The sequence below is a fragment of the Empidonax traillii genome, unplaced genomic scaffold (genome assembly GCF_003031625.1).
Source record: "Empidonax traillii isolate 1590-97213 ecotype Southwest subspecies unplaced genomic scaffold, ASM303162v1 scaffold276:size1176444, whole genome shotgun sequence".
NCBI classification, from domain to species: domain Eukaryota; kingdom Metazoa; phylum Chordata; class Aves; order Passeriformes; family Tyrannidae; genus Empidonax; species Empidonax traillii.
Window position 1 is genome coordinate 368253 of NW_020955469.1, and position 27889 is coordinate 396141.

At 61.8% G+C, this 27889-nt stretch overlaps 3 protein-coding genes across 3 annotated transcripts in view; all 3 read right to left on the reverse strand.

Annotated features, from left to right (window-relative positions):
- The window catches only part of HIC1 (HIC ZBTB transcriptional repressor 1), a 21611-nt gene extending 9929 nt beyond the window's left edge, over positions 1-11682 (reverse strand). Inside the window, exon 1 of the mRNA XM_027890015.1 lies at positions 11672-11682. The gene's annotated coding sequence lies outside the window, so the exon portion shown is untranslated. The remainder of the gene's footprint in view (positions 1-11671) is intronic.
- Positions 8630-9593, reverse strand: OVCA2 (OVCA2 serine hydrolase domain containing). The gene has a single exon (XM_027890017.1). The coding sequence runs from the start codon at positions 9367-9369 to the stop codon at positions 8662-8664; it is 708 nt and encodes a 235-aa protein (XP_027745818.1). The 5' UTR covers positions 9370-9593; the 3' UTR covers positions 8630-8661.
- DPH1 (diphthamide biosynthesis 1) lies at positions 9636-27889 on the reverse strand. Its single transcript, XM_027890016.1, has 12 exons — positions 27822-27889; positions 26865-27017; positions 24498-24561; positions 16742-16863; positions 15000-15154; positions 14224-14345; positions 12946-13014; positions 12021-12177; positions 10975-11075; positions 10596-10674; positions 10227-10358; positions 9636-9856 (listed from the first exon to the last, which is right to left on the reverse strand). Exons 1-12 carry the CDS (start codon positions 27868-27870, stop codon positions 9782-9784), a joined length of 1278 nt encoding a protein of 425 aa, XP_027745817.1. The 5' UTR covers positions 27871-27889; the 3' UTR covers positions 9636-9781.

Genomic DNA, 27889 nt, shown 5'->3' on the forward strand with positions numbered 1-27889 from the left:
GGGGGGGGTAAGGTGCTTTCGGGGGGTTCTAGGGGGGTGGCAGCAACTTAAGCTGGGTGATTGGAGGAGGATGGGGAGATGCTGGTGGGGCTGGGGGTGTTAACTGCCTGAAGCACTCTGCAGGTAATTGGGGGTGTAAGTGAGCAATAAGGGGGGTATCGGGGGGGGCTGTGGCTTGAGCCCCCCGTGGCAGCGTGTGGCCTTGCAGCAGCGTGCGGCCTTGCGCAGCGGCGGATGCTGGCGGGCGCGGATGCTGCTGTCAATGACAACGCCGCTGTTGCTGTGGCGACCGGTGTGATGCTTCGCCAGAGCAGAGTGAGGTCAGACGGCTCCAGCAGGAGTGGGGGGGATGCATGAATGGATGGACGGACGGATGCACAAGGGGGAGGAAGGACCCCCGCTCAAATCCCCCTGGATACGACTCTAGGCCCATCATGGGGAGTGCTGACACTTGGGATGGGGTGGGGGGAGGACAAATTATTTCCACCTGTCTCTGTGGCACCAATGGCTTTTGGGGGATGAAGCGTTGGTGGGACACCTGTCAGGAGCAAGGGGTCAGGGCAGCAAGGTGCTGCAGTGGGGTGACCCCCCATGTATTCTAAACTCACCCATATCACCACCACTTTTTGCTGGACATCCTCCTGCAGGACTGACACCCATGGGTGCTCGTGACACTGGAAGGACAGGGGTTCTTATGGGGGACCATGTGAGAGGTACTGCTCAGGACATCGCTGTAGGTGGGGGTGCAGGTGGACAGGGGGCACCCCCAGGCTGGTGCCCAGGTATGGGGACCCCTGTGCAACCCCTTCCCATGATGGGGGGCTCAGATAGCCCCAAAACACCAGCCCCGTGGGGCTGCCACGAGGCCAGGATGGAGCCACACTCTGTCCCAGTGGGGTGGTCTTGGGGCAAAGGGTCTTGGGCTCTAGACTCCTGTGGGTGCCTGGATGGACACCTCGGAATGGGGACAAGGGAATGTCCCACTCGGCAGCCCTCAGGGAACCTCAGGGACCCTCTGCTTGCATTTCAGTGGGTGCACAGCCCCTGGGTCTGGTTGCAGATGGAGAAGGGATGTGGGGTGCTGGATGCTGCTCCACTGTGCATCTCGAGGACCGGGCGCCGGACAGGGGAGGGGCGCGGGGGAGCCAGGGGGGACCGGGGTCCCGTTGCATCCCGGACCCCCTGCCCGGCTCCGGGCCGCTGTCCTCCCCCCGCGCCGATATAAATAGTAGCGTCTTCCCGTTCCCTAAATTTCCTCGCTGACGTAGCGCTCACGTCATTGTGTAGGTTGATGCTTTTCTATGAATGAGCCGAGATCCCCGTTACTACGAGCCCGATCCTATAAAAGCCCCGCGCGCTGCGGACAGCGCAGCACCGACACCGGCGCCGGCCCCGCCGGGAGCCGCGGGGCCCCTGCCCGGCCCGGCAGCCGCGGGAGCCCGCAGGAGGTAAGGCACCGGCTGGGCTGGCCCCCAGGTAAGCGGGGACGGAGCCCGGTGAGGGGGCGGGAGGGGGTAGCGGAGCCCCGCGGCACCGGGCGCTACACCTGCCCGCCCCCGAGGGGGGTGGTGGGGGGCGGAGCGGGGGGGGGACCGGGACACCGGTGCGGGGGGGCAGTTCTGCGGCGGGCGGGGGAGGCGCGGTGCCGCCTGTCGCAGCCCCACGTGCGGGCCGGGAGCGGGGGGCGGCGGGGGCGGTGGGGCCGGGCGCGGCGCCGGCGGGGGCGGTCCGCGGGGGCGGGGGCTGAGCGCGGGGCCGCCCCGGGGGGGGCGCACGGCGGGACCGGCCGCCCGCGCCTTGCGGGGGCTGGGGGTGGGGGGGAGGCGGGGAGAGGTGGGGAAGCGCATCCCTGTGTGGTGCTTGTGTGTGTGTCCGCGCTGCGGTGACACCGGTCCCTGCTGTCCCCCCTTACCGCATCCATCACTGACGGGACCCCTCCAACCCCATCCCGCGGTGCCGCCGTGCCCAGCACCCTGCACCACCGCCTCCCTCGGGTTCCCTCGCACCCCGGTCCCCCCCGCTCGAGTGCTGCCAGCTCCGCAGCCCGGGGGGGTCCATCGCCTTCATCCCGGTGCATCAAAAGAGCGCGGAGATCCCGTCCAGGAGAGCCCGAGTCAGCGCGTCGGCACCTTGGCTCTAGACTGCTTACTGCTGCGTAGGGACAGGACAGTAACAGTCTACAGTCATGGCTACTGAAGCATGACCCACCGCCGGCACCGGCCCTGCACCGGCCCCGGCCCCGCCGCAGCGCTGGGGGGGCGGGCGCTGTCCGTGGTGCTGAGCCGTCGGGGAGCGCGCCCCGACGGTGGGGCGGTGGAAGGCGGGAAGGGGCGAGGATGGGGGGGTGTCCCGGTGCCCGCCTGACCCCGCTCTCTCTTCCCCCCCGCAGACACCGACCCCCCCAGGGCGGACGCCCCCCCGCCTTCCCGCTGCAGCCCAGGTAGGGGGGGACTCCCCGGCGGGGTGGACACGCGTGGGAGGGCAGGGGGCGGGGAGGGGCGTGGGTGGATGCTACCGATGCTGCCGATGCTACCGACATTCCACCCCCAAGCACCGGCCCCCCCCGCCCCGCTCCGCCGGTGCGGTGGCGGAGCCGCCTCCTCGCCGTCTCCAAGGCACCGGCTGTCCCCCCCAACCCCTCTCGGTACCCCCCCCTCCGACGCCGCCCGGGCGACCGTGGCTTTAGATTGTTACTGTGCCGCTGGGGGGGTAACAGTCTACAGCCATGGTCGCCGGGACAGGCGGACTCGCACCGCGGGCAGCACCGGCTCCCCCCACGCCCCCACCCGCGGGGATCCTCGAGGCGGCGGAGGCGGGGCGGCGGGGGTCCCGTCGGGAGCGGCCCGCCTCCCGGGGCAGTAGGAGCTCACATGCAGGATGCAGCTCGCCGCACATCAACTCTTACTGTTCGGGGGGGCGGGCGCCGAACGGCTCCTTCTCGGGCAGTGGGAACGGTGGGGGACCTCCCCCCGTCTGATCCCCCCATCCTGCCCCCCGCCCCCCAGCCCCTCACCTGCCCTCCCGGCGGGGCCGCTCAGGGCCAGCCCCCGCCGGGCTCATCCCGCCGCATCTGTGTGCTCGGCAGCCGCCGTCCCGTCCCACCCTCCCGCGCCCCCCCGTCCCGCCGCCGATGCACGGGAGGACCACGGGACGTTCGCGGAGCGGAGTGGGGCCGGCGCGGCGGGGACTGAGCGCGGCCCGCGGGGCCGGGGCGGGGGCGGCCGGGGGCGGTCGCAGGTTGCACAACCCTGGCCCGTCGCGGCCAGGAGATTCCTGAGCGGCGAAGTCAGAGCGGCCCGGCCTGCCCCGACACCGGGCACTGGGCCCTCAGCAGCCGGCGGCGACCGGTGCCGGCCGGGCAGGGCCCCTCTCGGGGGGCACCGCGGACCCACAGCCTCGGAGACGGGGACAGAGGGGACTGGAAGAGGGGCATAGTGACCAGAGAGACCCCGGAGGGGAAGTGGGATGCCTAATCCCTTGGGAACCCCGGGGATGGGGGATCAGGCACGGGTGGGTGACAGTGTCAGGGCCAAGAGGACAGGGAGAGCTCCCAAACTAGAACCTCTGGTCCTAGGGTGTAGCTCCAGTACGGAGCTCCCATGGGTATCCCACCTAAACTGCATAGGGGCCAGAGAGGGTCCTCTGCCTCCTCCTTCTCTCCAGAGCAGCACCATTAGGACCCTTACTCACCCATGGGATCATGCACCTCTGCCCTCACCCAGACAGGCACAAGCCACCACAGGTCCCTGGGGCCAGCAGGGTCACGACGCAGCAGGGGAACCATGGGCAAGGGAGTATCTCAGGTACCAGGTACTCACTGTGCACTGCCCCATCTCCTGCCTTTGACTCCTGCTTTTCCCCTCACTGCTGCTGGTGACGGGCCATACACCTCACACCTCCAGGAAGGGGATTTTCAGGCAGTCCCATCAGCGCTCAGGTAAAGCCGCAGCTGCGTTTGGCACATCCACGCTGTAAAGGTGTCACCCTCCATCCCCCGGGAAACCACCCTGCATCCCCTGGGAAACACTTCCTTGTTTGTGCTCCATCACAGTGAGATTGTACCTGTGAACCTTCCGGGGTACCCCTGGGGGAGGGGACATGTCCCATGGGCAGCACTGTGGCCCCTTGGGCCCCATGTTCCAGCCTGGGAAGGCCCCGGCTGCGCTGTTGTTGTTTTGAAGGCCAAGTCTCTCCCGCTGACACCCTGGAATTAGTTTTTCTTCCAGAGTCCTTAAAAATATCCTGGATTCCTGACACCAGGACTTGTCTTCCAACGGCGCTTCCAAGCCACTGGGCCTGGGGCCAGCTGTGAGCGCCGGGGGACAGAGGCCGTCCAGCTCCCGTGCTCCTCCGAGATCACAGCGGTGCTGGGAAGGAATATAGTGCCAAGGAAGATCGCAGCCCCTGCCATGGCTGAGTTGTTACTTGCCACTTCCACGGTGGAATGGTGCTCAGCAGGGCACAGGCAGGGCACAAACACTGCCTTCCCTCAGCAATGCTCCCAGTGGCTTCGGCACACGTTCCTGTGCATGCCTGGGAGGGTGGGAAGGGTCCTTCCGGGACCTCCAGCAGCTGTGACCCTACAGAACCCCACAACTGAGGACTGGGCTGTGGTGAGGGTCCCAAGGTACTGTCTCAGACAGGATTTCCCTGTGCATCCCCAGGAAAGCACGTGGTCCCAGAAAACTTCTGTCTGAAGCCTGTGACCCACTCCTGGCTTTGCCGAGTGGCACGCTGGCACCGTGGAAATTTGGAGTGGTTGGGGGGGAGGCTGAGCCAGCGTGGCTGGTGGGGGGTACAGGGAGAGCTGCTGCTGCCCCCTCAAAGGCCAGACAGCTGCCCATCGGCCGCACACACTGCTGTTGCCAGCTGACAGCTCTTGGCTAAACGGCCTTTTGTGATTCAGCCGTGTTTATCCCAGCCCGCGGCCCGGCCCAGCGTGGGTTTCCATGGAAAACTTCCATCCAAAACAAGGAGAGAAGGAGCTACAGCAGGAGTGACTCAGCCACAACTGGAAGCTTCTGCGGGTGAAGCAGGGAAGGGGGGGCTGTTCCCAACGGCTTGGTCCTGCTCCGGCAGCGGGGCCCGGGGCTGGCCCCTGGCTCTGCCCTGCCCGTGCTGCTGCCTCCTTGCAGGCAGGAGCCAGGCAGCTTTGGGGAAAACTGCATGGTATGACGGTCTGCAAAACACATCACCCTCCCAGAGCGCCCCCTCCCCACGCCAGCGCCGGGCCCCGCTGGTGGAGACAGGGGAGGAAAAGTGTGAGATGAGTAAGGCTCGAACCCTGCCACGATCCACACCCAATGCCAGGCTTGGTGGGACATCTTTTTCCAGTGCTGCCCATAGGAGCCCCTGACCGTGCCTGGTGTGCCCCATGTGGGTGCTGGCAGGGTGGGCAGCGAAGGAGACCCCGAGTTGGCGGTGACACAGGGGGAAGGGGTGCAGAGAGCTGGGGAAGAGGTGGTGGGAGTTTGTGGGGAGGCAGCAGCTCTGGCAGAGCCTCTGCTCATGCTGATCTTCTCCCACCCTCCCTGAGATGCTGGGAGAGGGCTGGGAGCTCTGCTCACCTGAGAGAGGGGAGCCAAGCCCTTCCCTGCCCAGCCCCAGCACCCTGTGGCCATGACAGGTTCCTCACAAGCAGGGCCATAGGCAGGGCCTATCCCTGGGGTCACCCAGGTTACTCTGATGGCTGTGTTGGGTTTGGAAAGGGTCTATTTGGGGAGGAGAGGGATGACATTCCCCCGCCAAAACACCCAGGCTCCCGGTGCTTCTGGGTAACACCAGTGGCTGTCCTCAGGGCCCCCTTGTCCCAAGCCAGTGGCACGGCTGCCATCCAGAGCCTGGGCTTGCTTCATCACCCCCTCACTCAGCAACAGCAACTGCTCCAGACTGTTTTGGGGGAAAAAACGACTCTCCTGGGTGGGTGGGAGAAGAGGAAACCCTCCAACAGCAAAGCCAGTGAGGGGTGGGAGGACATCAGTCAGTCTTGTCTCCAGGCAGCTGAGCAGTGTGGCTGCATCCCAAGGACAGACTTGGATCTGCAAGAGAGGCAGAGGCCAGCCCGAGGGCATCTCGCCAGCGGAAAAGGAGGGAGAGGGAAGGATTCCCAGGGCAAACCCCTCCGTCCGGCGGGGACACGCAGTGACAGCCGTGGGAGCCGCTTCCCTTCTCCCATCACACCGGGGCTGAGCAGAACCTCCCTCTGCTGCTCACACAGGCACCTCCCGCGGACAAGGGTCGCGTTTATCTCTTTTTATTAATTTGTTTAAACCCGATACAGGAGCCACCCGGTAGGAGCCATCTTTAAGCAGACCCTGGGAAGAGAGAAGCAGGTACTGCAGCACCGCAGCTCAGGTCACCACCCCTCCCTCCCCAGCCCACCCGAGGGAGCCGCCCGCAGAGCCGGCACCGTGCTGCTCACTCACCGCACCCTGGGCTCCTTCCCCATCCCGCTGCCAGCGATGTGCCAAGTGTCTCCCTGTGCCCGGGAGCTGCCGGGGGTCGGCGGTGCGGGGCCGCAGTGCGGGCGGGCGGCCATGGCTGCGGTGCCTCCCCCGCGCCGGGCGATCACCGCGGGGACGGAGCTCGGCGGGGATTAAAGAGCTACGGGCGGGCATGGCGAGCGCGGCTGCTGCCGTCTCTCCACGGCTGCCCAGGGCTCGGCGGGGACAGAGCAGAGACAAAAGCGCAGGTTCTTTGTCGCAGCTGGTCGCCGTGTTCGGCTGGAGCTGCTGCTGCAGCTCTCCCCCAAAAACAGCTTCTCCGACGTGGTCACCAAGGAGTGCAGACACCCCACACCTTAAAATGAGCTGTGACACAGCCCAGCTGAAGTGGCCAAGCCGGCCACCACTGTCCAAACCCCCTCCACCTAACACCCCCAGGACACCAGCCTGGGGCTGGGCTGCAGAGAAACTGCCTTCTCCTCCTGCCTCCACCACCACTGTGCTGCTGTGTAACCAGCAACAAACCGAAGGGTAAAACCCCTCCAGGGCCGAGAACCGCTTGTTTCTGCTGCGATGGTTTAACCCATGGCAGCTCCCAGGCCTGTTCCCGCTGAGGGAACATGGGAAGGACTTCAGCCCCTGCCCCTCTGCCCGCTCCTGTCATCTTCTGGCCCTTGCAGGGACGACACAGCGCTGCCCTTCTGCCCAGGAAGGGGGAAAATGAAGAATTTACACTCGATTCCTTTCTTTTACCAACTGTAAACCTCCAAGGAAAGCCTTGGTTAGAGAAGACCTCCAAGCACAGCCTTGTCCTGAGGCTGGTGCCTGGTCTGCCACAGCACTGCACTGGGCAGCAGCCAAGCAGAGCACCTGTAACTGTAACAGCAATAAAGGTTCCCATGTGCTTCTGGAAAAACTATCAGAGCCAGAAACAGAGTGAAAAGTTTTTCTTGTTCATGGAGGCACCTTGTACAGGGAAGATTCAACACATGTACTGAACCAGCAGACACTTCACTCCCGAAACAAACATCAGCCAGGAGTGAGAGGGTTTTCCAGATCCAGACCAGCTGGAGGTTTGGCTTAATACATATTAAACCCCACGAACCTTTGGGGTGTAACAGCTCTGTAGGAGCTCTGTGACATGCAGACACTTCCTGTGGCTGATCTGAGGGACCCTGATTTTGAGCGGCTACTCGAGTCTCTGGAGGCACCTCACACACAGTGTCACCCTCCTGCCCTCAAATCCCCCAGAGTCACACTACATGTCATACAATGTTATATACATATATATATGTATATAACTTTATATAAATATATATGTTATTTATAAAACAGGTTAGCAAAGGCATACAGTGCTTTTGGTAAACTCCGTAAAAGAGTGTGGCAAAACAAACACCTGAAGAAAAGTACTAAGATCAGTGTTTACAGAGCCATCGTGCTGTCTACTCTTCTATATGGTTCTGAATCATGGGTCATTTACCGGCACCACTTGCATCTCTTAGAACGCTTCCATCAGCGCTGCCTCCGCACAATCCTCAACATCCACTGGACTGACTATGTGTCCAACACGTCTGTCCTTGAACAGGCAGCAGTCCCAAGCACTGAGGCCATGCTGCTGAGAACTCAGCTGCGTTGGGCAGGGCACGTCTCCACGATACAGGACCATCACCTCCCTAAGATCGTGCTTTATGGGGAACTTGCCACTGGCTGCTGCAAGAGAGGAGGCCCGAAGAGGAGATCCAAGGACTGCCTGAAACAATCCCTCAGCCTTGGCCATATTGACCACCACCATTGGTCTACCCTGGCCTCCAATCGGGAGGCCTGGAGACACACCATCTATAACGCTGCTGCTGCTTTTGAGAACACACGCAGGATCACTCTCGAGGAGAAAAGACAACGCAGAAAGAATCGCGTCTTGTCGATATCTCCTGGGGAGTCTTTCTGCTGTACGTTCTGCAACCGGACTTGTCTATCTCGCATTGGCCTTTTTAGCCATCAGCGCGCTTGTAGCAAGCGTGGGTAGAGCCCCTCTCAAATCTTCGTTCGCGAAGCCTAGCCATGATGACTCATGTATACAAGAAAGCTGAAATAAAAAGGGAGATTCAGCTGGGCCTTGGATGAACACTGCAGAGCAGAGTGGTGCAGGGAGCTGCTGACGACTCTGGGGGCACCAAAACAGTGATGGGTGTATACACATGGCTCACCAGAGCCCCCTTTATTACATAGACCGTTCTGAAACCTCCCCAGCCCCTGGGGGCTCGGCCTTCTCCCGCCCGGGGCGGAAGCGTTCCAGGAATTCCAGGTAGGCTTTCTTCTGCGCCGTGGCCGCGGGGATGAAGTGCCCGCCGGGGTGGGTGAGCACTACCGGCTCCACGAAGCAGCGGGACAGCTCCATGCTGAGCGGGGCTGCGATCACGGCGTCCGTGTCCCCCACGACGTGCAGGGTGGGCAGGGCGATGGGGTGGCGGTAAAAGTGCCCGTGCGCCGGGGCGCGGCTGGCGAACCCGGCCACCAGCACGGCGAAGCTCACGGGGAAGCGCGGGTCGCCGCGGGCCCGCAGCGCGCACACCATGGCGGCCAGCGCCGCGCCCTGGCTGAACCCCAGCAGCCCGTCGAACGGCCCCTGCTCCGCCAGCGCCGCCGCCACGGCCGACAGAGACTCTTCCAGCCCCTCCGGCGCCGCCGCCGCCTCGCCCGCCTCGAACGCGCCGGGCCCCGAGAACCACCAGCCGCGGGGCGGGTCGTCCCCGTCGGGGTCGTCCTGAGCGGCGGTGGCGGGCACAACGTGCGGCGCGTCGATGGGCAGCAGCTCCGCGCGGCCGCGCAGGGCCTTGCGGAGCGCGCCGGTGCGCTGGCGGAGGCGGCGGGCGCTCTGCCGGTACCCGTGCAGCGCCAGCAGCCGCAGCGGCCGCCGCTCCGCCGCCATGGCCGCCGCCACCGGGATCGCCTCTTCCGCCTTCCCGCCGCAAGGCCGCGCGCTGATTGGCCGGAGGAGGGGAGGGAGCGGAGCAGCACCGCGCACTTGGCAGCACGCCCCCTGGCGGTGGGGAGGCCGCAGGGCAGGGGTGGGGGGAAGGCGGGGCCGTCCCGCGACAGGATGGGACGGGACCCCCGGAGAGACCGGCGCTGCAGCATGGCTTGGCCTTGCAGGGGGTCACTCCCCGCGGGCAGCGGTGTCATCGAGTTACGGGGTCACACCATCCGGTTACGTCCCCATCCATCCCAGCGCAGGTACCGGGGGGTTGCCCCGGTGGTGCTTTACCCCCGCGGGAGGCAGCGCCGGTGCCCCCCCGCCCCTGCCGGAGAGCGGAGGCTGCAGGACCGGGTAAAGGCTGCACTCATGAGGCTGCGGGGTCTCCGGTGCTCGGCTGCTGCCCATCCTGCGGCGCGGCGGGGGGCGCGGGTGGCTTCCCCTGCAGAGAAAAATGGGTTAAGGGGAGGTAAAGAGATGTCCCATCCCCTGCCTGACCTGCCATGAGCCAGCCGGTGCTCAGCCCACAGCACCCCGCGGGGCACTTTTGGGGGGACCGACCCCCCCCATCCCTGGGAGCCGCAGGGCCAGGCGGGCGCTCAGCCCGGCAAGTACTGGGAGGGGGGCTCTGGTAGCCCCCGCAAGTCGGGCTGGCAGCGGCCCCGTTCCTGCTCGCCGGGAAGGAAGCCACGCGGTGGCGCTTTTGGCACGCGGCACCGGCCACCAAACCGCACCGGGCGCTGCTCCCCCCGCCCGTCCCCGACACCGAGAGAGAAGGGACCCGCTGCCTCGGTGATCCCCACGCCGCCCACCTGTGCCGGCTGGCCGCGGCGCGGGGGCTGTGTGCCGCCGTGGTTCGCTGTCCACGGCCCCAGGGACTGGCTGGCGTAGAAGTCCATGGGATAAGGCTGCTGCCACTCGATGTCCTGGAGAGCCACCGCGGCCTGTGGAGGGGACAGGGAGCCGTAACTGTGATGGGGGGCTGGCAGGGGTCCCAGCACAGTGGCTTGGTGCTGGAGCAAAGCTCGAGGTTACACAGGAGATTGGGTATCCCAGCAGCCTTCCTTGACTGGCTTGAACACAAATGGAGAGAGAAAGGGATGCTGCCTGGCTGCAGGGACATCCCCAAGCCTGTCCCATGCCAAGACTGGCCCCCCCCAAAATAAGAGCAGAGTGCTCACCTCGTAGGGTGTCAGCAGGGGCTTGCTGAAGGCTTCTCCCCAGTCAATGGAGAGCCGGGGACAGGCTACCTGCACCCACCTGGAAGGGACACAGGTGACAACAATGGGGATGAGCATTTTGGGAAGAACAAGCCACAGTGAAGCCCCTCAGCAGCACCCCAGAAGGTCTGTGCTGTGCCAGAGCCATCCTGGTAAGGACAGCCATGCCCCCTCCCTGCTCCCTGGGCACAGCTTGTGCAGGAGTGCACAGTGCTAACCCAGTTGACAGCAGGACAGATGTGGCAGGGATGGCTTCACGCAGGACTCAGAGGCCTGGACAGGGATGGGGCACCCTGGGGACCCCGTGTGGGGGGCTGGAGGAGGGGTCAGCAGCACTCACGCATCCACATCTGGGAAGAGCTGCAACTTGCTGGGGAAGATCTCGGACAGCAGCACCCGCACGTAGGGCCGGCCCAAGGCACGGAGACGCGACTCCAGGTGCTGCAGGGGGAAAAGGCACCCGGGGGGGGTTAGGAGCCCCCATCAAGCCCCCCAAGCCCTGCCCACTGCCCATTCCTGTCCATCAGACCCTCTGTGGGTCTCAGCCCCACAGCCGTGTCCCCTTGGCAGTCGCAGGCCAGGCGCAGTGTCAGGGACTGCGGCCGTGGCTCCAGCTCTCCCCAGCACGTGCCTCAGCCTAATGAAGTAATTACTGCTCAATGACAACAATCTGTTCTCGTTAGCAGCTGCCTGCCCTGGGACACCTGCCTGCCATGGGCTGGCTGTGGCCAGAGCCTGCAGGAGGAGAAGGGCCAGGGATGTCCTTGTCCATTGGAGCTGCCACTCAATGGCCCCTGCCAAGCCAGCCCTGGCCATGCCCGTGTCCCGCCCCCATGGAACAGCAGTTGCACGATCTTGATGCCCTGCTGTGCCCACTGGTCCCTTCACTACCCCAAATCTCACCTGCAGCTACCCCATAATTTCTGGGTGTCAGCAGGGCACCCCATTCCCAGGGGGCAGGATACTGTTGTCCTGCTCCCCTCAACCAGCTGGGGTGCAGAAAGCACTAGCACAGCAGCTGAGCAGGGATGGTGAACCTGATCGGAAGTTCATCCAATTAAAACAAAACCAGGGAATTAATTGCCGAGCTCTCTGAGCAGGAGGGGGTGGTCTCCAAGACTGGCCAGCTCTCCCCAGCAAGAGGCAGGTTTAATGAGCCCTTGTCCGGCCTCCCTCATCTACTGCTAATTGCCCTGCTTGCTTAGCTCAGGGGCACAGAGACTGGGGGCCAGTGGCCAGCGATGGGTTGCAAATGGTGTCACATCTACCCTTGCTCCAGCAGCGAGGACACTGTGCCAGCAATGCCATCATTCACCAATCCTTACCCCCACCCAGCAGCAGCACCCAGTGCCCCAGCGGGGGCCACAGGGAGGAGGTGGCTGGTACCTGCAAGATTTTTGGGGAGCCCTGACGCCCCAGTGTGCCCAGGATAAGTCCCCAGCAGCGGGCACCAGCGGCAGCGTGGATGGCATCCTGCCGAGCGCGGTGCATGCGCTCGTGGCTGTAGTGCTCCTGGGAGAACACCTTGCTGTAGGGGTCATACCTGCAAAGCACAGCCAGGCTCACACATGCCCCATCACCTGCCCCCCCCTCCGCACTGGCCCCAAATGATGCCTGTCTCTCATTAGCACTAATTGCCTCCCACAGCATCTGTCCTCCTGGCTGATGTAGGACCAGCTCATTAGGGGACAAGGACAGGGACAAGTATCCCACCACAGCACCCCAACACCCAGCACAGCCTGGGCTCCGCGCTCGGCTTCATGCTCAGCTCCCCCCTCAACCCGGCTCATCAATTATGAAGAAACCTTTGATTTGTTGCTTTGTTTGACGAGGAGAATTTTAATCAAATCCCACTCGGGTTTCGGCAGCTTCACCAGCGCCATAAACCTGACGTGTGCCTCCCGTTCGTAACAAACGACCTACTAGGAAATTCAGATTCCGCCAAATGGGCCCAGCCTTTCACTCCTGATATTTCATCTGCTTTCAGCCGCCTCATCATCGCGCTTTATGGCCTCTGCCTGCAGCAGCCGGGCTTTAATGGCTGCACCTCCACGAGCTTTCACAGGTACTTGTCAAAATGTTTATATTCAGCCGGAGTAAATGGCTCGTGTTCATCTCCCTGCTGCACCTCCTCACCCACCCCGCGGCCTCTCACCTGCCTGTGCCTGCTGCAGGTAGCTGCCTGCCCAGCCCTGGGGTATGGAGTGCTCCTGGCATGCAGGGTGGGGACAGCTGGTCCCCGGTGTGCTTGGGGGGGGGGGGTTGAGGTGCTCCCCACCCACCCATGGAGGATTGGAGTGGGTGCCCGTACCTGTATGCAGGTATCCCCGGGTTGGCAATCATGATGGACTCCAGGTGGAACCGCCCGTCGCCCAAATACCTGCCAAGAGGGGAGGGAGAGCTACGGCACATGGCAAGCAGAGGCACCCATCCGTGTGTCTGCAGTTTCCCAAGCCACAGGTGCGTGGAGATGCCAGGAATCCAAGCTCCCGTGGTGGGGCCCAGGGACAGCAGGCACAGCAAGGGCTCCCTGTCTCTGTGCAGCCCCAGGCACAGCGGGGCAGGAGAGCCAGCCATGCTCAGAGCAAAGAGGGATGCTCACACAGGCACAGGGTGGCTGGGAGCTGCTCCATCTCAATGGCTGGTTCTAGACGTTGCTGCTTCCATTTCTAATCGGATTTCAAGTCAGCAATTACATTTCAAAGCCTTTCATTCAGCTGCCCTAATGGAGTGAGGGCTTGGAAAATGAATTCAGACGTAAAACTTGACTAGATTTTGCCCTTAATTGGAGAATGACATTTTGGGAGATCAAAGCTAATTTGTCTGCAAAAGTTAGCCCCAGAGACGGTGCAAAGAAGAAAATAATAACGCAGGGAGGACGCAGGTAAGGCAGCTGGTTGGTACTGCACTGCCGCTCCTCTGGCAGAGGGAAGGACATGCTCTCGCCAATGCAATGCCAGCCTGGCCACCCCTTCCTGCTCCTGATGCCCTTGGAGAGATGCAAAGCAGAGCTGGTGCGGCTCAAGGTGAAGCCAGAGCTCCCACTGACCCCACGTCCAGCAATCACAAGCTTGTTTCCCCACACAGCCGTGCTCAGAAAGGCACCAGCGCTGTTGGCTCCCAGCAGTGCAGGTGAGAAGGAGCTCTGCAGGGCCCAAACCCACACCAGGGCTCCCCAGCTCCCCCCAAGGGTGGGGTCCTTGTATTTATTTATTCTGCAGCACACTGTATTCACAGTACATTAAGCATTTCCATTACCTAAAATAATTAGGTGATAGGAAGCGAAGTGCTCCCTCTAATTTGCTGTCCTTAAATAAAATTAATGTTGCTGTGATGTTGGGCCCCGGCCATTTGTCTTTTCCAATTATCCACCCGCCCTTCCATCTATTATCTATTCTGATATACGACTCAATTATTTCCTCTGTGCTACAAGCACACGCCACTTAAAGCAGCGTGAGGAGCTGGAGGGGGCCCGTCCCAGCCTGAGGATATCCCCCACCACGCCCCTGCCCAAAACTGGGCAGGGGGTACAGGAAGCTTGGGCAGCCTGGACTGGGTAGGAGGGTCCTGGAAGACTCCAGGTACTTACACAATGGCATCTGTGTCCTTGGCGAGCCGGGGCGATGTGCAGCCCAGGATCTCTCCTGGGGACAGTGGCTTGCACTGGGGAACACACACCTTGTACTGGGAGCGCAGCTCCTGTGACGCTGCCTGCAGGAGATGTGAGGTCAGCAGGGACAGACCACGGCACAGAGGGTGGCAAAAGACCCTTGGGAACACCGTGGCCCTGGCAGTCCCAGCTGTTGCATCCCAGCACAGAACAGAGGAGGGGAGCCAGCCTGCTTGGGGCGGCACCAAGTAACAGCCCCACACAGCCGGAATGCTCAGCGAGGCTCAACAAACGTATCAATTAAAAGACAAGGGAAAAGGCTTAACGCTTGGATAGCCCCATGTTTAGATAGACATGGCTCAAGAGGCTCATTCATCTCCTCCCGTCCTGCCCAGCCGGCCGTTCAGGGGCAGACAGACAGACCCGATGGAGCTTCCCCGGCCGCTGCCGGCACTGCATCAAAATGCCAAGTGCTCCACTGCCTGCCCTGACATTTACAGAGCAGCTCCCGGGGGAGCCAGGGAGGGGTGCCGCCATGAAACATTGATCAGAGTTATTATAAAGTACTTGATCAACATTACGGCAGCAGCGTATGATTGCAGCGACTTGTCAGAGGGGAACCGGCACCACCGGCACCCTGGGGCAGCGGCTCCCATCCCGGAGCTGGGATAGGGAAGGACTGAGCCAGGGGCCAAGGCAGGGGCAGACAAAAGCCCCATCCTGTGCCGTGCACTGCCAAGGGATCTCCATCTCACCTGCAGCGTGGAGACAAACTGGATGGTGCTGACGAGGGCCAGGGAGGTGCCCGCCGCGAAGTTGAAGCGAATGGTCTCAAGGAAATGGGATGCATCGATCTTTATGTCCACGAACACATAGAGCATCTTCAGACCCTGAGTGGAGTCGATGGGAACTGGTGACAGGAGGAGAGAGGTGTGAGTTTGGGGTACACTTGGGTCTCCAGTGGGCAAGGTGGGCTGTGCCAACGCTCTGCCTATGCTGGCACCCTGGGCAGGGGGTGTAGATGGGATCTGTGGAGAGCACCCGCTTGTTTCTTTCCGGATAATGGCAGCCTGGGGAATCAATGAACACAAATCTAATTACCCCCAGTGCTAAGAAGCCTTTGTCACTACGATTAAGTGAATAATTAAAGTACACAGAGTCCACATCGATCCGCAGCTCCGCATTCACTTCCCATTTTGGTGCTCTTCACCTGATCACAATTAAGTGCAAATTACTCCCTCCTGCGGGGCACGTGGGGCCGGGAGGGAGCAGAAAAGTGTCTGTGTGCCCTACCATCAGCCACGCCGGTGACAGGATAGCCGTGAGCAGCCCAGAAAGAGTCCAGCATCCCCTCAGCACCCTGTGGGTGCCCTGTGACCCACCCAACCCAGTGCAGGCAAGCAGATGGCAGCTGGGTTGGTGACAGTCAGCCTGGCATTGCCTGCCTGTCCTTGTAGGGAGCAGTTCCAGAAGATGTGACTCCCATTTCCTGGAGCAGGCCAATGGATACAGTCCCTTCCTCCCCTTCCTGTTGTTCATTCATGAGCAGCAGGATACAAACCAGGAGTTTTATACTCCCTGTTCCAGTGGTGCCCATAACCGTCCTTCCATAACAAAGCACCAAGCACAGATATTTATCACCACGAACGCTCTCACCGACGTGGCTTTTAGGACAGAGTTCTCAACTGGGGAGTCAGTATTTCACACGGAGCCTGATGCAATTCTTCAAACCCATTTATACGACCCCATAAACGTCCAGGAGGGCTGCCAGCTGCCGGGAGCACGGCAGCAGCAAGGATGCACGCTCCTGCCGCTCGCTACGGCAATTCTGCAGATCCACCTTAAAACCCAGAGCGTCTTATTGTTATTTTTGGGCTGATTCCATCCTGGGTGGACTTCAAAGTTAGCAGCATCTGGGACAGCAGCGCAGTTTCCATGGCAACTGGATCCAGAGTACTGTCCGCCTGGGGAGCACACAGCCTCCTCCTCCCTTCCCCGCCCAGCCTGCACTGTACCCACAAAGCTGCCTTCCCCAGCCCCGGGGCCAGCGGGACCCCCAGGCCCTCGCTCCCCTCAGCCATCATTCCTGACTTCCCCCAAAGCCCACGGAGGTAGGGTAGGGGGGCAAGAGCAGCCTCATCCCCACTGGCAGCTCCTGAGCCAGTGGGGTCCTGCCAAACCACGGCCTTGCTGCTCTGCTCTTGGGCGCAGGGCTGTGATCTGTGCACTGCAGCAGCCGAGCAGGGCGAGCACGCCCTGCTGCACCCAAAACCCTGCCTGAAGGCAGCCACCCAGCCAGCCTGGCCCAGTGTAAAGCCAGTAGTCAAGGCTGGGGAACAGAAATCCCTCTGGGAAGGGATCAGCCCTTGGCACTAAGTCTCTGAGCTGGCGTTGAGCAGGGCGAGGAGCCGCTCACCATGGCACAGTGGCACAGCACAGCCTCTGCAGTGCCATGCATGGCCACCCTGGCAGCGCCACGGGGCCGAGTGTCACCTACTTAGGCAGCTGTGTCCATAGTGCACCAAGAAGTCAGCGCCCAGGGCCCGGGCCGTGTAGTCATCCACGCAGCACGCGCCGTAGGTCACATCGCCCATCACCACGGCCTCCGCTTCCGTGAACCTGCGGGAAGGCACAGCAGTGAGGGTCGTGGCTGGCTGTGCCACCACAGCCCAGGTCCTGCCCCCCAGCCCCATGGCACTGGGGGATCCCACGCTGCCACCCAGCCACGCGCCAAAGAGGACAAGCACTGGCTACTCTCCGAGATGTCAACATGATTAAGCTGGAGAGCGGTAATCCGCCTCTTCAATTGGGTAAAGCTGTTTGCAATTCAGCGGATTATCCACTCATCAAACAATACGCTGCCAGCTTCCTAATGCTCCAGCAGGGAGAGCAGCAGAGGGAGACCCAGCACAATGTGGTGCTGCCACTGCCACTGGCCAGCCTTGGGGATTGGAGCCACCAGAACGGGCAGAACAGCCACGGTGGCATCTCCAGCCAAGTTGGCCGAGCCTCCATCACCCAGTACCTGGGCACCATGTGAGCCAGTGCACCCTAATCTCTGCCCGGCTGTGTCACCCATGGGTGCCAGTTTGGCCAAGCTGGGTGTGCTCCAGGAACAGCTGGTGCTGAAATGGCGCTTGGCACTCGGAATAGCACCAAGAAAACACTGGTGCCGACCCCTATCCCTGCTCTGGGATCCCAGCATTCCATCACAAGTCCACTGGGCACCTGCCAGCCAGCAGGCAGAGGGGCACACACCAGCACCGAGCAGCAAAGCCAGGGCTCTGGCATGATTCAAAGGCGCCTCCTTTGTGGGTATTTTATTGCACCATTTTGGGGGATTATAAGCTTGGCTGCCATCCCAGGAAGCTGCTGTGGTAGCTTACGGAGGAGAGCAGGTATCGCGATGACAAAGCCCCGCGTCTGGAGGGGCTGCTTAAACCAGATGCTAATTCCTTATTTACTCCAGGCCGCACCAGCAGCTGTAGCTCGGTGCCAGCGGGGTCCCCCCTGCTGCTGGCACGGGGCTGGGGTGAAGGGGGCGGGGGGAGGAGGGGGCCCTGGCATAGTGTCACCCCTGCCAGCACCCAGCGCTGGCTGGGGGCCAGGGTCCCGCGCTCCCCCCAAGCGCCAGGCAGGGAGCGTTACGTCGGCGGCAAGAATAGAAATGGTGGGCAGAGCTGGGCAGATGGCAGAAGGTGGAGAAATGGCGGAGCGTGCTGAATATTAACAGCTCTGGCCTATCCGTCACCGCCCGGGGAGGGGGACAGGGGAGTAGCTCTGCTGGAACATCCCTGGAGAGGGGGCAAAGCCATCCTCACCTCCCGCGTCCAGCCTGGGTGTCTCCCACTCCACGCAGTTTTCCAAGGGTGAAGTTGGGGAGCGTCAGAAGATGGACCAATCCTGCCAGCTCCCAAATCCCGCTATCCCTCGCTGCCAGTGTGGCCCAGATGGACAGATGGCTCCTCCACTGCCTGCATGGCCACGCCGTGTGGCTGGGGGCTGCCAGTGAAGGTTCGAGAAGGCTCTTACCACCCTCTCAAGCCCTCAGCCCCCTCCTCTAATGAGAGGTGATGAGATGAACATGAATCAGACTCCACACATCTCAGCAAAAGTGGAAAATTATTCAGCTTCTTAAGATTCAGGACGGGGAGGTCTGACTCAGAGCGGCAGCCAGCGCCGCTTAATTTTTTATAGATTAAAATGTATGCAAATTGGCCCAAACCCCAGAGAAAGTCCCTGGGGGTGAAGAGCAAGAAAGTGAAATAGCAGCGGTGGAGGAAGGAGGGCAGAGGTGCCCGTGGCCCCTGCACACCTCACAGGGCTGCAGCCATGAGGCACATGGCCACTGGCCCACGGGCAGGGAGAGGCAGGGCTGAGCCCTGCCCCAGTCATGGGGAACATTCCTGCTCTGGCTGCTGGGAGAGGAGCCACAGCTGAGCACAGAGGCTGTGGGATGATGGCTGGTGAGAAGGGAACCCGATGGTGCTGCCACTGTGGCCGGCATGGCTGGAAGGGAGGAAGGAACCTGGTGGTGCCACAGGAGAGGCACCCGCATGGCACAGCACGCACCAGGATCACCGGCTCTGGCTGGGCTGGACGGTGGAGCGGAGCAGTAATCATCTCCCGAGACAAATCAAAGGCAGGCGCGAGGGCCTCCCCTTGATGTTTTAATCAGTTCGGTGTCGCCAGAGTCTTTCATCAAACTACAGAGGAAGGAAATGTCAATTAGCAGCCACCTGCCTCCGACACAGGCTGGGGAGCTGCTCACCAACCAGACGGGACCAGGATGCAGGCAAGGGGCAGCCATGAGAGTGCCCTTGCCCATGTTTTGTGTGCCTGAAAGTCACCACAGCTGTGGACGGGTCCCAACAGCACGCTGGCAAGGGAGGACGCAGTGACGGGGATGTCCCCACCCAGCGCAGAGACGCTCACTACAGCTGGGAGCTCATGAATATTGAACACGTGGGGAGGTTATTCATCTTTTACGTCCCGCAAACCCCGGCTCATTCTGAAAAACCGCCTGGCCTTAGCATTTTTCTCATCTCCCCCTAATTCATTATCTCCTTCTTTAAACAGATGGCTCCCAAAATCCCACTTACAAAGCGCCATGCTCAGCACTGGCAGGACGTGCACCCGGGTGGGCCAGGTCCCGGCCCCAACCCCAGGCACTGGGACCCCCAGTCCCTCCCAGCCCCACTCTCCCCTGGCCAGCACAGGACAGAGATGAGAGCAACCCAGGGACAAGTTTGGGGGCTGAAAATGCTGGGTCAGAGACAGGCACACACAAGGCCCTCATGTCCCCAAGCCAGACCCTGTCACCTGAGCACAGGCACTTGGCCGGAGCAGCCCTGATTTATCCCAGCCCCTCGGCAGATGAATGAGAGTGTTTGCTGCTGGCAGGAGCGCGAGGTCCCCTGGCAGCGTGTGAATGATACAGTGCTGCTCCTCGAGCCATGAAGCAGAGCCACTCTGCCCAGCAGGGAGGAGTCCTCAGCCCCAGCATGTCCATCATGCCTGGCTCTACCAGCCCTCGGTGGGGAGGGGATTGAAGGGACCTGGCTGAGAGTGGCTAGTTCTGGCACCATGGGGCTACCAGAGGATGGAACAAGCACTGCGATGCCGGGGTGTCTGCATGTCCTGCTGGTGACACGGAGCAGACTGCTCCTTGCTTCAGACCCATGAGCACCCCACAAAACACACACCCACTCTCCGCCCTGCACCCCAGCCCAGCCTGTCCCAGGACACCCGTGGGGGCTGAGTGCAGCCCTGTCCGAGAACAATGCACTTAATTAGCAGAGAAGCCCATCACCAAGCCCCATTACCACACTCCCAACTTCATTAGCACAGGAAGGCTGCACATAATTAAAGTAATGAGTTTGCAATTTTATTGCAATCGGCGCTGGAGGAGCCCCGTTGCAGCTGGGCAATCACAGGGCCCTGCTGAGCTTCTGCAAGTGGGTCAGAATGGGGAGAGGTGGGTGTCCCTGCAGCCCCACAGGAGCAGACATCTCTGGCTGGGTCCCTTCCCCTCAGGGGACCTCTCCCTCTGTCCTCACTGGTGGTGCCAGAGCCAACACCACCATCCCAAGGGACATGTCCCAGAGTAGCCCAGCTTTGCTGGCTCTGTAGCTGTAAAAACCCCCAAAGTAAGGCAAACCAAGGGCCAGTGCATGGTGGTGGCAAAGCCACCAGGTGTGTTCTGAACCAGATGGTGCCTGTTCCCTCTTCACCATGGCCAGGCCACAGAGCTCTGTGGGATACAAGGAGGTGGCACGAAGCATGTGGTGGTGGGCACCCCACCTGCACTGGTACACCACAGCCCTGGGAGGTGACAGCCCTATAGATCCCACATATTTTCCCCTGCCCAGTCCCCTCATGCAGTCATCACCCGGGTAGAAGGTTTTAAACATCTCCAATGAAGTGAGAACTTTATTCTTCCTAATGATGCTGTTGTGTGGTTAATGATGGTGATTAAATTCCCCTGCACAGCGTGCACCACTCTGCCAGTGTCTCCAGGTTGTGCTTAAAGGACAAGGGGAGAAGGACTGGCCAGCAGAGCCACAGCACTGTGCAGCTGAGGCCAGATCCTGACCTCTCAGTGTCCCAGGATAGCGCTTTGAGACCTCCTAGTGATGCTGCCAGTTTCACCAGCCCTCGGTGCCACATGACAGACCTGCCTGGCCAGGGGACTCAGTGACTGCATGGCACTGGAAACCTGCTGGGCACACCAGCCATGGCACCGGGCACTGCCAGGCAGAGCAGCCATCAGGGGCTGTTTTGTCCTGGCCATAGTGGGGCATTTCAAGCTCTGCCACAGCTGCTGAGCTAAGTGCACAGATTTTTAACTCTTTACTGCCTAACCAGAGATGATTCAAGACCCCCTGCCACTTTGAAAAGTCCCCATGAGCTCCTGGGCACACCACAGCACAGTCACTGGGATGGTCTGCACCCCTCCAGCACTGCCTCACACAGATGCTCATAAGCCATCAGGAGCTGGGAGATTTTAAGGCTGTGGCAGAGCAGCCTGTGCAGGCACCAGGACACTCCTGGCCCCTCTTCCCATCACCCTTCCCCACCACCAAGCCACGTCTGATTAGCATGAACCACTCTCACCATCGTGGCACACAGAGACAGAGGGATTAGCAGCTGCAAAGCCCGGCAGCCGACTTTATTAACACGGAATCAAAAGCCCAGCTGAGAGCCCAGCTGATCCGTCTGCTCCAGCCCCAGCAGGGAGGGGAGCAGGGGTCCACTCCCGGCTACACAGCCCCCCCTGCTACAAGCCGGTGGTGCAGGGGGCACGGCTGCCGCCTCCCCGGCACGACAGCGGGTGGGCTGGGGGCTGTCCCCTCCCTGAGCCGCGGACCGAGATCCCCCCACGCGGCTCTCCGCGCTGCCGCCCCCCAGCACGAGTTACCCTCTGCCGAATTACATCAGCCGTGACAAATGGAGCCAATTTGGAAGGTGCCGCGAGAGCGTCGTGATGCGGTGCCGGCAGCGCGGCAGACCCCAGCCCCGCCACCCCCCACCCCCAGCTGGCCGCTCTCCCCGGCACAGCTTTGACAATGACAAACCTATTAACACTAATTAACTGGGCCTCACACTGGTCAATAATGCTCCAAGTGCACTCTTGATTTCAAAGGCTCCAGGCTAAGAACCCCGCTGGCCTTCCTGTCGGCAGCAGCTTTGACACTTTGGCTACATCTTCATCCCTGCAGCCCCTCGGGGCTCAGCAAGCGCCAGTGCAATGCCGGGAAGCCCAGCCAGACCCCACCTGGCAGCCCTCTCCTCTCCTTGCCCCACCAGGGCTCCATAGGGGCCTGCTCGGTCCCACATGGCAGTGAGGGATGCAGTGACGCTGCCATCCTCCTGCATGGAGACAGACAGAGGACTGTGTCCTCCCTGAGCTGTCCATGCTACAGCAGAGCAAGCCACATCCCTGCTCTCGGCTCCCCCCAGCACCGCCAGGCCATAGCGCAAATACTGTATTAAAAGGCAGCTCTGGCAGAAGGGATAAATATTCCGTCTGAGTGGCAGCTGACACGGCTCCGGCTGAGCCGGAACACAAGAGGTTGGGCACTGTCACCCCAGGGGCACCAGCCCCGGGCATGGCTCTGCAGCCATCAGCAGAGCGAGCAGAGGGAGGGGGAGCTCCTGAACTCCACTTTCTACCAGCAAGGATGGGGCAGGAGGCTGCAGGGATGGGCTGGGGAGAAGGGCTGCTCACTGAGCAATGCCCCCAGTGGGGGCACAGCTATCCCCAGCACGCTCAGCCCTCGCATTCTGTCTGTCACCAGAGGGAAGGGGACACTCTAGCCCAGGGCTGACAGTACCCCAAGCCAACATGCCTGGGCTGGCCACAGCAGCCACCCCCAGAGCACACGGCTGCAGCAATTCCCGTCACGTCGGAGGCTTGTCCAGCCCCAGTGCCGGGTGAGGAGGGCCAGCAGGAGCGGCGGCCGAGCTGCAATTCCACATTAATGCTGGCGATGAATATTAATAGCAGGAAGAGGCAGGCACTAACGAGGCCACCTGCCAACTCACCTCTGGCAGTGGAACTGGGTCCCAAGTGTGTCCCCAAGAGAGCAGGGGCAGGGCTGGGCCCACTCCTGCCCACGGCCACAATCCTCCATCTGGCAGTGCTGGTACCCAGCATGGCCACATCCCCAGCCAGAATCACGGATGGCACCCAGTGCTCCCAGCAAGGGACTGGCAATGGGAGTATCTCTGGGTGCTGCACAGTGGCAGAGAAGGGAGGATACAGCCCCACTACATAGCCTTGAGGCCATCCCCCATCCAACCAGCATTGCACCAGTGCTGCCACATCCCCTTCCTTGGCTGGGCACCCCCACCCACACAACACCCATCTCCCACCAGCACCCCTCACCGTGGCACACAGCACCCCTCCTCAGCCCTGTGGAGCGCCCCTGGCAGGGAGGGTGGGTCCAGCAGGGATGCCAGTACCCCAGAATCCACTGGCATCCTGGCATTCAGCACCCTGGAATTCACCATCCACCAGGAAGTGAGGCTTAAGGTTTCATTCAGATAAAAGAGCCCCTTAATCCGCTGCCTTTGAAGTCGGAGACATGAAAGCGGCTGGGTGCCAAAGCCGGAGAGGAGGCAGCTCCACTTAAAGGGACAAACCCACGCAGAGCTGCCCACGCTCACACCCATCCCCTGCCCCCCACACCCGTCCCCTGCCCATGCCCACCTCCCCACCGAGCGTGGGGCTGCCGTGATCCCGTGGGGGAAGTGATGGCAAAGCGGGGGGCAAAGCCCGCGGGCACGGCCGCCTTCCCACCCGGCACAGCAGCGGCTGCTCGGCTCCTGGCAGCGGGGAGGCTGAGCCTGCCGGCCCCGGGAAGACAGCTGCTAATGAGGGCCACGACTCCCATGGCAGACGAGGCACACGGTGCTATTAGCACTAATTCACTGCGCTAAAACAGAGAGGGGCTGGACAGGGGGCCAGGGGCAGGCGGGGAGGAAGGGAGAGACGCTCAGGCACTAAAGAGATCAAGGCCAATTTCTGCAAGGTGCCTGCATCCACTGTCACTGCACAGCCCAGCTCCTCTCCAGTGCCTCAACCTCGGCCCCAAGCAGCAAAGAAAAATCCAGGGAGGAACCATGGGGAAGGGGTCGCCCAGCAGGAGTCACTTGCAGTGACCCCTTCCGTGCCATCACCATGGCCTCAAGAAGCCTCCCCAGCCGAAGAAAGGCTGCCCCTGAGCTTCTCCGTGCTGAGCAGCATGACTGCAGAGACAGGACGAGGCCACGGGGGAGGAGGACAGATCAGTGCTGCAGCGGTGGCCCCGCTGCCAGCCCTCCCCTGGCTGTGGCAGCGCTGCCGTGGCAAGCGCAGGCACTGGGTTGGCGTCAGCCGGTTGTTGACATGGCTGCTCCCCAGCTCCAGCACCCCCACGGGGCCTCGACATGCCGAGCCCGTCAGCAGTTCCCGGCACAGCAGCGAGGGGAAGAGAAGCCGAGCGGTGCTGGGCTGGCGCCGTGCTGGTCCCTGTCCCCAGGGCTGGCAGCAGGTCCCCATGACCTGCTGCAGGGCAGCAGCACTGCCCAGCTCTGCCCAGCTACGGTACGGCCCCGTGAGTGCAGCTACACTGGGGCTCTCCACATTCCCTTGTCCATAGCCCTGGGCCTCATCCTGCCCAGCGGCCACCCTGCTCCCAGCAACAGTCCCCACCCCCTTGCCAGCCCCTGGAATCCAGCAGGGAAGCGTGGAAAAGCCCCAGTCTTACCGCTCAATGATGTCCGCGATGGTGCAGGCGAACATGAGGAGCCCTTCTGGCATCTGCAGGGCCACTGAGAAGAGAAACAGCCCCGGGGTTAGGAGGGGCTGGAAGCCACATCCTGAAGCGGGGGCCTGGGCACCAGCTCCAGGGTCACCACACTCAGCTTGAGCAGCAGCCACAGAATCACCCTCCCCAAAACAGCCAGAAGTTGGCCAAAAGTTCCGGTGGCTTGGAGAGTCGGGGTGCACGTTGTCCTGCTTTAGGCCATATCCACTCTCCCTGCTTGCAGTCCCTGTGCACACACCTCATCCCTCTCTGAACCCGCTGACACTGCTGGTCTCTCCCGCTTCCCGCAGTAATGAGTTCCAGATTTTAATTATGTGCTGCACAGGAAAAGGTACTTTATTCTGTTTATTTTAAACCTGCTCCTAATAATGTAAACGTGTGCCCCCGGTTCTCCTGGTACAAGAATGAGTGAATAATCATCCCCTGTTCAGCCTCTCCACATCATTCACAATTCTACATCCCTATCATATCCCCATTCGTTCACCTCTTTTTCCAGCTAAAGGATCTAAATCTATTTAATCTCTCCTTATACAGAAGCTGTTCCAAACCTTTGATCATCCTCGCTGCCCTTCTCCACATCTCCCCTCCCTCCTCCTCTCCCCATTTCAGGAGGGTGGCCAGTGACGATGCAGCATTGTGCTTAGCAGGAATTTATTCAACAACAAATGATGTTTCCTGGTTTGCTCCCTCCTCGAAGCTTCAGAACAATCCCTTCCCCTCCAAAGACCAGCTGGGCCTCCCAGTGCCTGGGGTCCAGCCAGGAGTCCCCCACGGGGCGGTGGGGAGCAGGAGGGACCATGCTGGGGGAGATGAATGGAGGAGGCCCCATTAATCCCGTTATTGTTTCACCTCTCATCCCACTCAGATATCCCAGCTTCAGTGATATCTATCCAAACATTCCCTCCAGATCCCCCTCCAACGAAAGCCCCGTGCTGCCAGGACCAGCCTGCTGGCCAGCCTGGAGCTGTGTACAGACCTGGCTCAAACTGGGCTAATCCCACCCTGTTCTGACCAACAGGGCCCAAGGAAAGCTGCACGTGCTCTGCCAGCCCCTGCCTGACCTGGCAGGGCCAAGAACTCAGGGGTCTGGAATCCTCCAGCCTATCTGGGACCATTTTGGCCCATTTGGGACCACTTTGGAACATTTGGGGCCGCTCTCCACCTCATATCTACAAATAGCTTTGCATTCCCCCATGAGTGGCTGGCAGGAGGTGGCTGGGTAACTCTGCACTGGCACAGCACGATGGGGACGGGGGGTGCCACCCCTTCCCTCCCCTCCAAACCCCGCTGCAGGCAGGGCACAGGCAGGGCTGGTTCAGCCCAGTGGGAGGCTGCGTTCCCCCAGCAACCAGCCCCTGGCTGGGCTCTGCACAGGCGGATTTTTAAATCCCAGCACGGCTGGCTGGCTGATGGGCTCCGCTCCCAGCTCGGAAGCCTAAATCCCAGCCGCATATTTACATTTAATTAGGAGGTGCCAAGCAGCAAAACACGGCAGAGGAAAGCCAGAGCAGCACGGCTGGGCTGCCTGGCCGTGTCCTGGTGGGACACATTCAGCCCTGCCTCCCGCACCACAGCTGGGATGAGCCGGGCAGCCCCCCTACAGGCATCACAGCCGGTACCAGCTCAGCTCCCAGAACATCCCCCATGACGCCTGCCAGCCCTGCCAGCTCGGTGCCAGCGGGCAGAGACATTCCCAGGTGGATACAGCGTTTCAACCTGGCTCTGCCCGGAGCCCCTGGAGCCACACAACATCCAGGGGTGAAGGGGGAGGCTCCCTGCCCTGATGCCTGTAGCTGATCACACACTGCTTTAGCGGGATGCACAGGCCACCAGGGAAAGCCTTGGCATCACCCCTGAGGCCACCAGTGCCACTCCCACATCTCTGGGGCTACACAGCCGCCTGAGGACCCCAAGGAAGGTTCAGACCAGAGCTTCCCACCAGTTCCACCAGTGCCCAGCCCTGCAGGGGTCCCCCTTCCCGGCCCCGGCAGCATGTCAGGAAAGCACAGCGAGAGAGGCAAGAGGAGAGAGGAGCACAGCAGGGACCTGGCCGGCATCCCAGACACATCTCCAGGCTGACAGGTCCGCACAGCTCAACCTGTCCTGTCCAATGTGATTATAATCCAGAGATACAGATCTATTAACCCCCCTCGAGGGGAGGGGAGCTCGCCAAGACAGAGCCTAAACACTCCAGGGCACTGCAGGCAGCTCAGCATCTCCCCTGCCCCGGCCTCACCCGCCCCAGGGAGGGTCCCAGTGGCATCAACCAGCCCCAAAACCTCACATCCCCCGGGGGTCAGTGCTCACCCTTCCTGGCCTGAGCCTGCCGGATCCGCCAGATGGTCTTGGGGATCTCGAAGTTGTAGTTTGGGGGCAGGGCCTTTGCCGCCTCCTGCAGCTCTGAGTTTCCAAGGATCTCCTCGGGGATCTGCTGGGCAACGTGTCGCGCGGGGGCTCGGGCTGCGGGACAAACCGGGAGGGGGAGCTAAAGGAGGGGCCGGGAGGCCAGAGCACTCCACAGCCCACGGGCCACCGGGGCCCTCGCTGCCCTCACGCCAATCCTTGGGACGAGCAGGAGGAGTCTCTGTGCTCTAACATGGCAAGCAAGAGAAGAGGTCGTTGTGCTCAGACCCCTTGGAACCAGCAGGAGAAGGGGGTGGGATCCTGCCCTTCACACTGCGAGCAGGTTGCTGCTCCTTTTTTAGGGGGGGGAAATAACGTGTTTTAGCCCCAAAGCAACACTGTAACGATGTGAAACCACCGAGTGAGGGCACAACCTCCTCGTGGCTCATCCGCCAGCACCCCGGCGACACCCTAATGCACCCCTCCATCCCCCGGCAAGGGGATCCCGTTATCCCACCGGGAGAAAAAAAGCCACTAGCGGCGGGTGATCCATCCCCGGGGAGCCTCATCCTGAAGCCGCCCCCCCCCTCCCCCACCAGCACCCGCCCCCCCACACTCGGCGATGCCAGAGAGCGGCGGGGGAGTGACAGCAGGGGGATTATTCACTATTTCCAGCCCAACGCTGGCACTCATGAGCCACCAGAAACCCTTCCCCGCACGGCCCACGGGACAACCGACAAAGGGCCAGCTGGACCGGGACGGCGGCGGGGGAGGCCCGGGACGGTGGAGGAGCCACCGTCCCGGGCCTCCCCCGCCGCCGTCCCGGCCTTTAGCCTCAGGGCAACTAACAGAGCGCCCGGGGGCGGCCCCGAGAGCCCTGTGTTGCCCCGGGAGCCCCCTGTCGCCCCGATCTCATCGCACCTCTGGCGGGCACCGGGGCCGCGCTCCCGGCCCTCACGGGGGCCGCCATTGCTGTGGCGCACGTGGGG